General features: G+C 44.7%; 1 protein-coding gene across 1 annotated transcript in view; it reads right to left on the minus strand.

Moving 5' to 3' along the window:
* LOC135873812 (ATP-dependent translocase ABCB1-like) overlaps window positions 1–12,881 on the minus strand; it is a 68,798-nt gene that overhangs the window by 19,842 nt on the left and 36,075 nt on the right. The window contains exons 10-16 of the mRNA XM_065398427.1: window positions 11,562–11,687; window positions 10,878–11,081; window positions 9,841–10,011; window positions 4,925–5,086; window positions 3,812–4,036; window positions 586–732; window positions 71–175 (exon numbers count right to left, since the gene is read on the minus strand). Of these exons, the coding sequence (XP_065254499.1) occupies window positions 71–175; window positions 586–732; window positions 3,812–4,036; window positions 4,925–5,086; window positions 9,841–10,011; window positions 10,878–11,081; window positions 11,562–11,687 (1,140 nt within the window). The remainder of the gene's footprint in view (window positions 1–70; window positions 176–585; window positions 733–3,811; window positions 4,037–4,924; window positions 5,087–9,840; window positions 10,012–10,877; window positions 11,082–11,561; window positions 11,688–12,881) is intronic.

Raw genomic sequence — 12,881 nt, forward strand, 5'->3', positions numbered from 1 at the left:
TCTGAAAATCTTGACCATAATGTATGTGACCAGATACTCAGCTTTGACTTTTCAATGTCATGACGTTTACCTGGATTATGTGTGTTACTAAGCTGATCACTGCCAGTACAAGAAACATTAGAGAAAGCAATGTGGTGGTTTTGCTCCTTTTTTCAGGATCTGTTTCTTGAAAAGCCTATGTAAGAAAAGCACAAAGTGACCACCAGTTACAATAGCTTACTGTCTGAAGAGAATGGGTACAATGCAAAGAGTAGGGTCGGGTACAAGGCAGGGAATGTGCACAACAGTGGAGAGTGGTAAATGAAAACTGAGTTTGATAAGGGAACGTGATTTGCTTCACTGGAAAGGTGAAGTCATTCCAAATACGGGGCTGGAAAATAGGCAAGAAATCTCAAGTGGGGAGAGGAGATCAAGGGCTTGATCAAGTTCCTACTAAAGTCAATGGAAAGACTTGTAGAGTTCAGTGACAGTGGGAGTAGAAGGAGGCTCTAAGGCATCACTAGAGAGGACTAGCTGGAGGGTCGAGCTGGATTTAAAGTTCTGCATTTGTGCCTGGTTCGGTTTACCATACAGTTCTGAACTTACCCCAATGATTTTTCCATATAGAACAGAAAATGCAGGGTGGATGCCACCAGAGAAGGCAGCAGCAATCACGCCAAAGAATATATGCAGCCACTCAGGTTTGTTCAGAGCCAGAATTCTGGAATAAGGCACAGCCGGGAGATTTTCCTCCTATATAAGAGATAAAATTCAACTGTTCCCTGAAAGTTGTGGAACATGACAATTTCCTCAGCTAGGGGGTAAATCAGTAAACTGTCCTAGCAACTGTTCACAGATAATTCGCCCCAGTCTCCAACGTACACACTGAATAAGCAAACATATTGAAGATTTGCCACTCTGTAATTTAAGGTCTTAAAACTGCAATTGCAAGTCAAAAAAATCTGCAGGCATAAATTTAACAAAAGGTTAACTGGGGGGGTGGATGGGATGGGGTCTATATAGTTCAGTGAAATATCCAATAGGGTCAGTGACCATGGATTGCAATTTTAACACATGAATCATTATAACGACCTAAAAGTCTCACTGTTCTGAGCACAAAGAGATCAGTCTAGTTCAGCTACTGCTAAATGCTAGTGGGTTGGCAGTAATACAATTGGGTCTACTTATGTCAGTTAGTCTGTTTTGTCTTTTACAAAATACAGACTATCATTACCAGATGCATGGAAAAGGCATATGAAACAGTGATTTAGGCTTCATCTCCCTTGAAAAATACATGGCAGCTCAGTTCAGCTTCACTGAACCATTCAAAATATCCATACATTTGTTGAGGAAGTTGTGGAAAATGAAATGAAAACATAGGAACTGGTACAAATTATTAGATGAGGTTTTCAGCCAGTTGCGATGGCCTCGCCTGGTTATCTTTGCCTGTGTTTCAGAGACTGGAAAAGCCTGTCCACACTTCAACCATACAAGCCTGCTGAACTTTGTGACATCAAAAATTGCATGTCTTCCCATCTGATTTCTTCATTTTACTGCAAACAGTATGAATTCTGAAGCCATGTATCTTGCCATCTATTTCCCCTGACAAGGCCCAAATGCAACGGTTATGAATAGATAAAAGTGTGTTCTGGACTTCTGGGCGATACATTGTAAGTATGCATCCAGTGCTTATTGTTTGCATCGTGTTCTACCTGTAGACTGTACTATAATAAAAAAAGAGCTCCTAGAGCAGGGTTTCTTCACTGGTGGGTTGCGACCCAAAATTGGGTCATCTGAACGTGTTTAAGGATCACAAGGCTGGATGGGCTCAGCTCCCCTCTCTGGCTTTGTGACCAGGTGCACGTGGTCGCAACGCCACTCTCACAAATTTGGCCTGGTTGGCCCCCTCATCAGGGGGGCCAGGCCAAACCTGAGCAGTGCTGCAACTTCTGAGGTTGCAACACCTGGAGTAAGGAGCCAAGCCCAGCTAGCCCTGCGGGACAGGAGCTGGGAGAGCAGCTGGTATCCCAATCTCTGGTAAACACTGGCTCCCTGATGTAACCCCCACCTCACAGCTGGGCAACACTCCCTCTTCCATAACCCTTGTCCTGCACCCCATTTTGGACCCCATGATGTAGCCTTCTCCCACAGCCAAGTGATCCTCCCTCTGTCATACCACCTATCCTGGCTCCCAGCCCCCTCAGCTCCTTCCCTCAACCTCTCACTGTAACCCTTGTACTCCAAATCCCCCCACTCCTTTACCCTCTTCTCTCCAGGAGCTGCATGACGTTTGCCACCCCTCCCCTAGACCTGTCTGCCTCCATATCCTTCCCCCAGCCCCCAACTGCATCTCCACACCCCTCTACCCCCATTTCCTTCCCCAGACCTTCCAACTTCTTCCTCATTACATCCCCAGACTCCCAGTCTCTCGATTTTACCTTCAGCCCTTATTCCTCTCCACCCCTTATTCTCTCCCCCACCCCATGGGCTGTGTGTGGGGGAGGGTTGTGTGTTTTTGGAGGGGGTGTCTTGGTTTACCACCCCTTCCCCCAGTTGCTGGTGGGGGGAGTTCCCCAGCTATTTACATCTGGCTAGAACATCTGGAATCTTAGCTCTGAGGCCCACCAAGCCCCTGACGGATCCCTGCAAAGGGGGTGGAGGGAGGAGCATTGAGTCTAGGAGTGTCTCAGGAAGTCTCTGGGTCATAACAGACCATTACAAATAAGGTCTGAGCTGAGAAAGATTGAGAAACAAACAGCAACATCTGGCAAGGTTAGGTACGTTATGGATTCTGAAATTGTATTCACTAATCAAACCTTTTATTATAGGAGAAATCCCAGCAAAACTCCCATTGATTTCAATGTCAGCAGGATTTCACCCTAAATTTATATTCTAGCTCTTTGCACTGGCAGATGATTGAAAAATGTTCTGTAGGTCTTCTACAACCAGCCTCATACAAGGATGTGAATAATTATACTGTGTGCAGTTCAAACTATATATATTCTGCAATAAAGTCCTTGCTTGGCCCCATGGCCAAGGTCTAATCCAGGGACCACTGAAATTCTTTTAATTGACTTCAATGAGTCCATTGAAGCAGGGCCTAAAACCTGAAGCCCTTACCTGGTTTTTATTCAGTTCTAACTCAGGCAAAATACCTTAACATGAAGGGGAATTTTGTCTGAATAAAAATAGAGTAAGGACCTCAGGAGCTGGCCCAATTGAAACAGAGAGAGAGGTGGTTGGAGAAAAAGGTAAACCTTTTCTATCGTTTTAATTTAGGCTGCATTTCAAAATAGAGTTTTGAACATTTTCTCTGTTTAGTATGTGACCAACACTATTATTAATTTTGATAATTTCCATTTATATAGCATCTTTCATCCCAAAGTGCTTTAAAAACTGGTATACATATCACAAGGATCGTGTCATCCACTGGTAAAATGCCATGTCTGTGTAAGTAGGTATAATTTAATTACTTGAGTAGGAACTTGGCCAGGACAGTGGCCTTAACACCATAATCTTATGAAGTTTGACAAGAGGTTGAGAACTTGTTTGAACATCTTAATAAAAAGATAACAAGCATAAAGCTCCTTAACACTATATTGTGTATCAGGTTAATTTGGTCTCAAGAGGTCAGACTGATTTATTTAGACCTGTGTTCTCCCTGAAGATTCCCAATTCAAGTATTCACCCAGGTCAATGATGCATATGACAGGATCATAGCAAAGGTGACATGGCTTAAGGCCTTTTAAAAAAAAGAAACCAGAATCACCTTTGTTCCTATTCTCACAAGCTATCACTAAACTTTAGGATTAAACTAAATTTTAACACTAACCTCTTTCTCCTTTGTTTTCTTCTTCTTTTCAGACGACTTTTTCTTAGAAGAGGTCTTTCTGCTTTTATGCCTTCTGGATCCCTTAGGAATGCTTCCCATCTCAATGATTCCTGGTTCTTCAAAACCACCAACATTAGTTAGGTTCTCCATCCTGAGATCATCTAGATCCTCTTCCTCACAGTCTTCATCTTCTGACATCCCATTTTCAGTGTTTCCACCATGACCCTAGTGACAAGCAAAGAACAGTGATACACAGTCATAAGACACTTTGCAGCAAGGGGAAGGAACAGTATACTTGGTATGGAAACAAACAAAAACACTGGTTTCATGGTCACTTTCACATTGTAATTTGTATAGGCCAAGTTCTCTGCCAGGATAAGTTGGTGCAGTTGCAACTTACACCAGCAGAGAATTTGGCTCTGTATGTCCCCCCCCTGCTATCTATAAAGGTCAGTCAAATCTGGGATCTAACAACTCTATGAGGTCATCCACCTCTTCTGCTCAGTTATGTTTTTGACTCATTACTTTGGGTAAATGTGAAGCACTGCTACCGGTGAAAAACAATCACTTCCAACTCATAAACAAGATTGACTGATCAACTTTCACTCAACTAGAAAACATGCAGAAACTGCAAAGCGAAAATGGCCCAGCTGTTTGAGTGCAGAACTGCATGTGTCAGCAATAGTATCAGTGAGATCATAGGCGCCGACACTGTGGGTGCTCCGTGGCTCAAGCACCCACCAAAAAAAAAAATAGGGGGTGTTCAACTCTCCCACGGCTGGATAATGCTTTGTGGGCCCCTAGGCTGTGGCCCCGCCCCTGCTCCGCCCCAAGGCCCCACCCACCACTCCACCCTAGGGCCCCTCCCTTGATTGGCCTCTTCCTCCCTAAGGCCCCACCCGCACTCTACCCAGAGGTCCCACCCCTGCTCAGCCTCCCCCTCTCCCTCCCTCCCCCCCGAGTCCCTGCCCACAGGTCACACAGGAAGGGCACCCACCAGCGAATACAAAAATCAGCACCTGTGAGTGAGATATACAGATAATTTTCTGGAGTAGAGAGATGGCCAGTATATCTGAAACATTTAGTCAGGAGTGCTCGATCACATCTCATTACCTGCTGCATCACAAGAGAATAGTAGACACCCTTCTGTGTCATGAGTTCATTGTGTGTTCCCTGTTCAACAACAACACCGTTGTGAAAACCAGCAATAATGTCAGCTGTCTGGATTGTGGAGAGCCGGTGAGCTATCACAATGGTGGTACGTCCAGCCCTAGCCTTACCGGGGGAAAAAAACGAGAGATTTACTTTAAAATGTGGTGAAAAAAAACCAAAAAATCTCTACCTAACAGCACAGCAATAGTGTGGAAAATACAAGCGTAAAATCCCTTCTGACCCTTTATAGCTGATCATTATTTCCATGCATACTGTCTGATTTAACAGCCAAAGGACACTTCTGATTACAAAATTCACATTTATAATAATGACAGGGAAAAGTGGATTAATTTTATAGGCTACTATGCAAGTACCAATGCCTATAGCTAAGGTTGCCTGACACTTCCAATTGTAAGACCTGTTGCCAGATGCTTATAACTTTGCCAAGATTTAATTATTTGGGCTGAAACTTTCCATGCTGGTAAATGCCTCGGCTGTCTTTTCTTTTCTTTTTTTAAATTTCAGCAAAAATGGTTCAATGGTTTCTCAGAATGAGATTAGAGAAAAAATAATGTTGTTTTGCACATATTAAAAAAATTCTTATAACTGTTTAATTGAGAAGCGTTATCACCTAAATGCTCGAGAGCAGGGACTTGAAATTTGGAGGAGATGGGCATGTCTCACTGGTTATCAGGGATGTGCCTTTTACCATTCCCATGAAAATCTGCCCAAATGTGTCCGAGTTATGAGGCTCTGAAAATCTCAATTTGCATGTGTTCAGTAGAGACTTCTTAGAGCTCAACAGCTAAATTCCCCAAAGAGACAGTCTGAGCTCGCTGCATTGTATGACAGGAGTGCACATGCACCATCCCCACAGAGAGATTAAGCATGTTCCAGCCCAGGACGGTGGGGCCTGAGCAGGCCTTTGCCTGCAGTTTCTCCTCCCTATAGTCAGGGGGAGTTGTGGCTCCAGGCACAGGAAACAAGAGTAGGGAGAGCAAAATGAACAGTGATTATGGAAGGAATCAAAGTTATGCAGGAAACCCATCTTATTTGTTGCAGAACTTGTAAGGTGTGTAGTGAATGAGGCAGAGGATTGCAGGAAAAGAAAGGATGGTCTCGTTGTTATAGCAGTTGAATACTGCCCTGGAGAACTGGATTCTAGCCCTGTCTCTGCCACAGAGTTACTATGTAGGGTGACCAGACAGCAAGTGTGAAAAATCAGGACAAGGAGTGGGGGTAAATAGGAGTTATATAAGAAAAAGACCCAAAAATATGACTATCCCTATAAAATCAGGACATCTGGTCACCCTATTACTATGTGATGCTGATACTAATTGTGTAGTCCTCATTTTCTGGATGCCTGACTTGAGGCAGTGGGGTCTGATTTGCAGAAGTGCTGAGCATTCACGGCTGCAACTGAAGTCAATGGGAGATGTGCTTTTAACATATATAGCGCTGTATAATGCACAATTCTCTGAAATATTGAGTCCTGGGCATCGCAGATCATGCACCCAAAAGTAGTATGCACTTTCAACATTAACATCTGTGTGTCTCAGTTCCCCTTCTGTAATATGGGAGTAATACTACCACCTTACCTGTCGGGGGTGTTGTGAAGATAAATTCATTAGTGTTTATGAAGCACTCAGATACTAGAGGGATGAGAGGTATAAAAAAGCCCATGAGGAAGTTAATAATTTTGCTTTCAGAGCAGGGTTTGAATGGCATGGGGGCATACATTGAATGCTGAGGATAAAAAGAAATATTGACTAGCACTGAATGTTGAATAGCACCATCCTGTGCACTGAATGAAGCAGGAGCCCTGTGGAAGAAATAGTATGTGATTGTAGCAATGGGACTCACCCCTGCGGCGCCTCCTGCTGTCTCTTCTGGGAATTAGCTCATCCAGCCTCTCGAGCACCCTCTGCTGGCCGGTGTCCCGCTGCCGTTTGGCTCCATGTCCCTCCCTGGACTCCAGTGCCTCTTTCATCTCTCTCTCTCTCTCTCTCGGGGTCTCCCCTCCCCGGGGAACCCCCATCCCCTATCCCTACTTCACCTCAGTTGTAGGCTACTGCCAGTCCCCAACTAGCCCCCACACCCTGGGGCAGACTGCAGTGTAAGCCACTCATCATAGGCAAGGTTGGGTCTGGACCTGCTGCCTCTCTCTGCAACCCAGTGCCTCTATGGGGCCTTGGATAACGCCCTGCAGCCTGGGGAGTTGCCAGCTTTGAGCTCCCCAGCCCCTCTGGCCTTTCCCCAGCCCTGCCTCACTCTAGGCACCATGAGCTTTCCAGCAGCCAGGCCCTTCTCTCTCTGAAGGCAGAGAGAGATTGCCTGGGCTCCTCGCTCGCAGCCTCTTATAGGGGTCAGCTGGGCTCTGTTTGGGGCGTGGCTGCAGCTCTGCCTGCTTCCCCCCCCAATCAGCCCAGTGGCTGCTTTCTCCTCCCACAGCCCTTTCCTAGGGCTGTTTTAAGCCCCTCAGGACAGGAGCGGGTGTCCACCCTGCTACAGTGATCATGTAACCTAGGGTTACCATATTCAAACATTTAAAAAAGAGGACACTCCACGGGGCCCCGGTCCCGCCCCCGGCCCGGCCCCAACTCCGCCCCTTCCCCGCCCCCAGCCCCGCCCCTTCTCCGCCCCCATTCCAACCCCTTCCCCAAAGTCCCTGCCCCAACTCTGCCCCCTCCTCCCTCCCGCTCTGATCTTGGTTGGGTGCTTGCTAAGTGCTTCCCTGCTCCCCACTCGCCCTGCAGCCCCTATGCCCCTGCCTGCCCTGCTCCTCCTCGCCCTGCAGCCTCTGCACCCCCCCGCCTGCCCTGCCCCTGCACCCCCCTGCAGCCTCTATGCCCCTGCCTGCCCTGCTCCTCCTTGCCCTGCAGCCTCTGCACCCCCCCACCCCTGCAGCGTCTGTGCCCCCTGCTCCCCACTCGCCCTGCAGCCCCTGCACCCCCTCGCCCCTGCGCCCCCTGCCTGCCCTGCCCCTGCAGCCTCTACACACCCCCCCCCCTGCCGCCGCCTGCCCTGCTCCCCCAGCTCACCAGGCAGAGGGAGAGCTGCAGGCTCCAGGTGGACTCAAACACTGCCATGCTGCTCTGTGGGGGAGGAGGGAGCGGGGGAGGGGGAGGGACTCTGGCTGCTAGAGGCCCTAGTGGCTGCAAGCGGCTTTCAATCAGGCCAGGCGTCCAATCAGCCGCGCCGCACTCTGCATGAGGGGAAGGGGGAAATCCCGGACATTTCTACTTGATTAGAAATCTCCCCCCGGACGGCCATTTAAAGCTGAAAAACCCGGACATGTCCGGGGAAACCCGGACGGATGGTAACCCTATGTAACCGAAGACTGTCCCCTAATGCAGACACACAAGGGTTTATTAATGCTGACCAAGCAACTTTAATTCTGTCATTCCCTAAATTTTGAGTGCTTGACTTCGGAATCTTAATGGTCTTTTCATGTAGTGTGTGTGTGTGTAATTCAGTATAAATAATGATATTATCTATGCAGAATATAAGGGCTCAGCACCCAAATACTACCCTCAATTACACCGTGCACTACCGCTGATATTAGGGTTGCCAACTCTGACTGAAGCTATTCCAGGAGATTTTTTTTCCCAACACGATAATGTCATTTTCTTAAAATATCCTATTAAAATCTCCTGGATTGCTTCCAATGGTCACTGGGAGATCGATGCCAATTCTGGGAGACTCCAAGCCAATCCTGGAGGGTTGCAAACCTAACGGATATCAGTGTGGTCAGATGGGTATAAGTGAAGGCAGAATTTAAGCCCATAGACTTAAAATTTATTGCAGATAAATCCTGTGGGCCATATAGTGCCCTTGAGCCATGCATAGAACTTATGCTATTCTGTGTTTACTATTACTGAGAACTAATGGGAGGCCGGCTTTTTTATAGAGCTTATTTTTAGGATACACCACTGGTTATATACAAATACACATCAGAAACTTAAAGCAGTGCTGCAGCCCAGTCCTGTAGGCCTCACTCAGGCAAAGCTCCAGATTCTGTCTCCGACTCACCGTGTGTCCACTTGACCTGTCCGTGCCTCAGTTTCCTCATTTGCAAAATGGAGAAAATAATTCCTAAGTCCCAGCAGTGTTATGAAGATTATTAAAACATCTGTTTAGTGATTGGAGAAGATACAGTGCTGGATAAGCACAATGTATTTTTATTATTGCCCTGTAGAAATCCATACAATGCTGGCACCTTGCTTTGATAATGTAGGAGTTAAATTCCTGATGCCACATTCACAGTTTACCACCAGGCAAGCAATTGTGATGTGAGGCAGGATGTGGTGGAGGCCAGCATTAAAGAAGACGACTTCTGTCCACATGCAAATATCCTGGCAATCAGGAATGACGCTAACAGAAACAGAGCCTGTGATTGCTTTAAGGTTGCCACCTGTCTGGGTTTTATCCGGACAGTCTGGCTTTTGGCTTCTGTGTCCAGGTGCGATTTAGGGTTTCCAGGTGCCCAGCTTTTGGTGACCTGGCAACCCTATGGTACCTGAACCAAAAGCTCAGTTACCGCAGGGCAGGGAGAGTGCCAGGTCATTAATGCGTACCAGCCTGTGCTCAGCCGGGCCACCTCCTACCTGCAGGCAAGCTCCTTGAGACGGTACAGCGAGCAATGGGAGGGGCGTGGGGAGAGGAGCGAGTGATGGAGGCAGGGCCTCTGGGAAAGAGGTGGAAGAGGGGGAGGGGCTTCAGGGGTGGCAACCCGAGATTGCTTAATGGAGTTTTGATTAAATATTACAGGGTCATATCCTGATACCAATGCTATAGCCTTTAATGTCAAGCTTGCCATATGGTTGTTGTGCTTCTTACTATTGATTGATTGATAACTCTAGCAATAGGATTCCTACCTTATCAAGAGCTGCTTGCACAATAGATTCACTCTGAGTGTCCAGAGCAGACGTGGCTTCATCCAGCAGCAGAATCCTGGGATTCCTTGCCAGGGCACGGGCAATAGCAATTCGTTGTTTCTGCCCTCCACTCAACTGAGCACCCCTTTCCCCCACCATGGTGTTAAATTTCTGAGAAAACCAGAGGAGCATAGAGATTGCAGAAGGGGTCAGTTGAAATCCTTTTACACCCCCCACTCCCATCATATTGTTACCATCACAAACAGAAATTCCCTCTTTTAAAAGTTTTATGATGGATGCTCCAATAAACGCTTTAAGAATAATACTTCTAAAAGAACTGTCTTGGCCAATTACATTGTGTTTTTTCCCCTTGAGGCAGAGGACGGTTTAAAATTCCTAATGATCGATTTACATTTTTGTCTCACCTTCTAGTTGGCCAGGAATTAGTATGTGGTGTGATGGTTTTCTATTAGCTTAAAGAATGTACTCTACAATTAGATTTTTCAATTATGATAAAAAAGAAGCAACTGAAGTGAAAAAACAGACAAACTAGAACTGGCTGAAGGAATCCAGCCGTTTGATTGGCTAACAATACTAACCAATGACTACTCAGGACACATCAAAGCAATTTTGTTTGCCAATCTCAACCCAGTTTAAAAAACAAATAAAAAAAAAGATGGGACTATTGGTAAGTGGGAAAAGATAGATAATATCTAGCAGAAGAAAACAGAATAAAAACAATCTGGTAAATTGAAAAATCTCTCATTGTCCATAGAAATTCCTTATCCACCCTATTAAAAAATGTTGCCACGTGACATACAATTAGTATTGTAAATTAAGAACATTGTGGGCCAAATTGTCAATTAGAATAAATGACAAAACATTAGTGAAAAGCTAGTGAAGCACCATCTATTTGCACCAGCAGAGAATTTGGGCCACAAAAATTCAGAAAAACCGAGAGAGAGAGCGAGCGAGAGAGAGAGAGAAACCAAAGAATTCGTCATAGTTATAAGGTGATCAAAAGTACATCAACTCACATCAGGCAGTCTGGATATAAAATCAAAAGCATTGGCTTCTTTAGCAGCTTTCTCAATTTCAGAATCAGTAATATCCTCTCTGCCACAGCGAATGTTCTCAGCTATTGTTGTAGCAAACAAAATAGGCTCCTGGTTTACAAGGCCAATACGTTCTCTTAGCCACTTTATATTAAGTGTCCGAATATCTCGTCCATCTAAGGTAATCTGAGTGGAAAGGCATAAATGAAGAGTTTGAGGAAATGTATTATGTTTAAAATAATTAGTAGTTATAATGGTATAATAATAAAAATAATGATCTAATAATTGACTTAGGTATTTGTTTAGCAGTTTCTCACATGGAATAAAGCAATACAATTTAAACAAAATGACCAGGAAGAACTAAAAATATATCTTCACAATCACCTCAGACTAGAAGAACAGAAGGAGCAGGATAAACAAAAAGGACTCCACATTTTGACTTCCCTTAATATCAGTAAAGTCCTATCTAGGTTTTTAAAATATTCTCATCATTATGGAATACAAATAATGAAAAATCAGTTTCAGAATTTCTTTGGATGCTACGTATCTTTTGTTCTTTAAGAATCCAATTTTTTGTAATGTCCTTTTAAAGTATAGGTCTAATCTACTCAGGAAATTAATCTTCATCCTAGTAGCCAGGAATATCGACAGTTCATCCAAACTAACCTCTCCTTGGACTGGATCATAGAATCTCTGTAGCAGCTGAATAGCAGTACTTTTGCCACAGCCACTGGACCCAACCAGAGCGATGGTCTTCCCCGATGGAACTTTCAGGTTCAGGCCCTTGAGAATCTGGAAATATAATCTTTATATGTTAGTCTAATAAATATAGAGCTACCTAAATAAACGGTTTGTTTATAAAAAGGTCCATTAAGATGCTTGGCATCATGATCAAGCCAATAATGAGAGGTCTGGTCTAACAGTGCACTGAACTCCCAGGCCTGCTTTCAGTCCTTTGTTCCAATCCGGGTTGGAAAGCACTTTGAAGATGACAAGAAAAAGTTTTTATTACTAATAACAATCTTGCTTTGTCCTATTCTTATTCTATAAAGACTGCCCTAAGAAAAAACCTTTGGCTCTGAAAACAAAGTGGGTGTTTTAATATCCCCAATGGAATGAAGAGTCAGGGTTCGACAATCTCTAGAATTTACAAGGGAGGGATTAGTTATGGAGTAATGACACTTTTGATGCTATGTTCACATTTAGGAACATTTTACCTCAGTCCGTTTATCCCATCTTATACATGTCTAATATTATTAGTGGCCAAAATATTTGTCTCCTATGGGAACTCTTATGTATATTGATATTTAGGCTGATTTATGACTACACAATTTTTGCAATAGAAGATCAAAACAACAGTAATATTGTTCTCGACTCCTTAAACTGTACCAGAAAAGCTCCAGTTTTTCAGTAAGCTACTAGCAGATAAGCTTTGGTGTTTGCTTGACCAAGCGAGAGCATCATTCTCCACCCCTTTAACATCATTTCTCATCACGACCATCCCATCTCTAACCTCTCTTTTTAGGTAAGGCAGGAAAGGGCATGTCAAGGTAACACTGACAATAACTAGAATCTTCATCTCTCTGTGATCCGGTTCATTCCAAATTTAGGTACTAAATGGAGATTGCTTTGATCTTGTAAGTTGATTATCTTTGGCTGGTGATTGATGAGAACCAGGTATCCAGGATGATTCTTTTAGCTTTGCCAGCTACCTCTGATACCATTGATAATGAGCCACTGCTGACACAGGGTGGACTCTGGAAGGGATGGATGGAATCATTCTTGAATGACTCCATCCCATTCCAGCCAAAGGCCCAAAGGGTGGCTCATCCGGTCCAGAGTTTCTCTTGTGTAGAGTGATGTGGGATTCTGTCTTGTCACCCTCCTGCTCAATTTGTATGCAAGACCATTAGGGGAAGACAGTACAGACTACATTGTCTTCAGTATTCAGATAACATAGCTCTAGGTCTCTGTTTCATCAGACCC

This window comes from Emys orbicularis, chromosome 2, assembly GCF_028017835.1.
Source record: "Emys orbicularis isolate rEmyOrb1 chromosome 2, rEmyOrb1.hap1, whole genome shotgun sequence".
Lineage (NCBI taxonomy): Eukaryota > Metazoa > Chordata > Testudines > Emydidae > Emys > Emys orbicularis.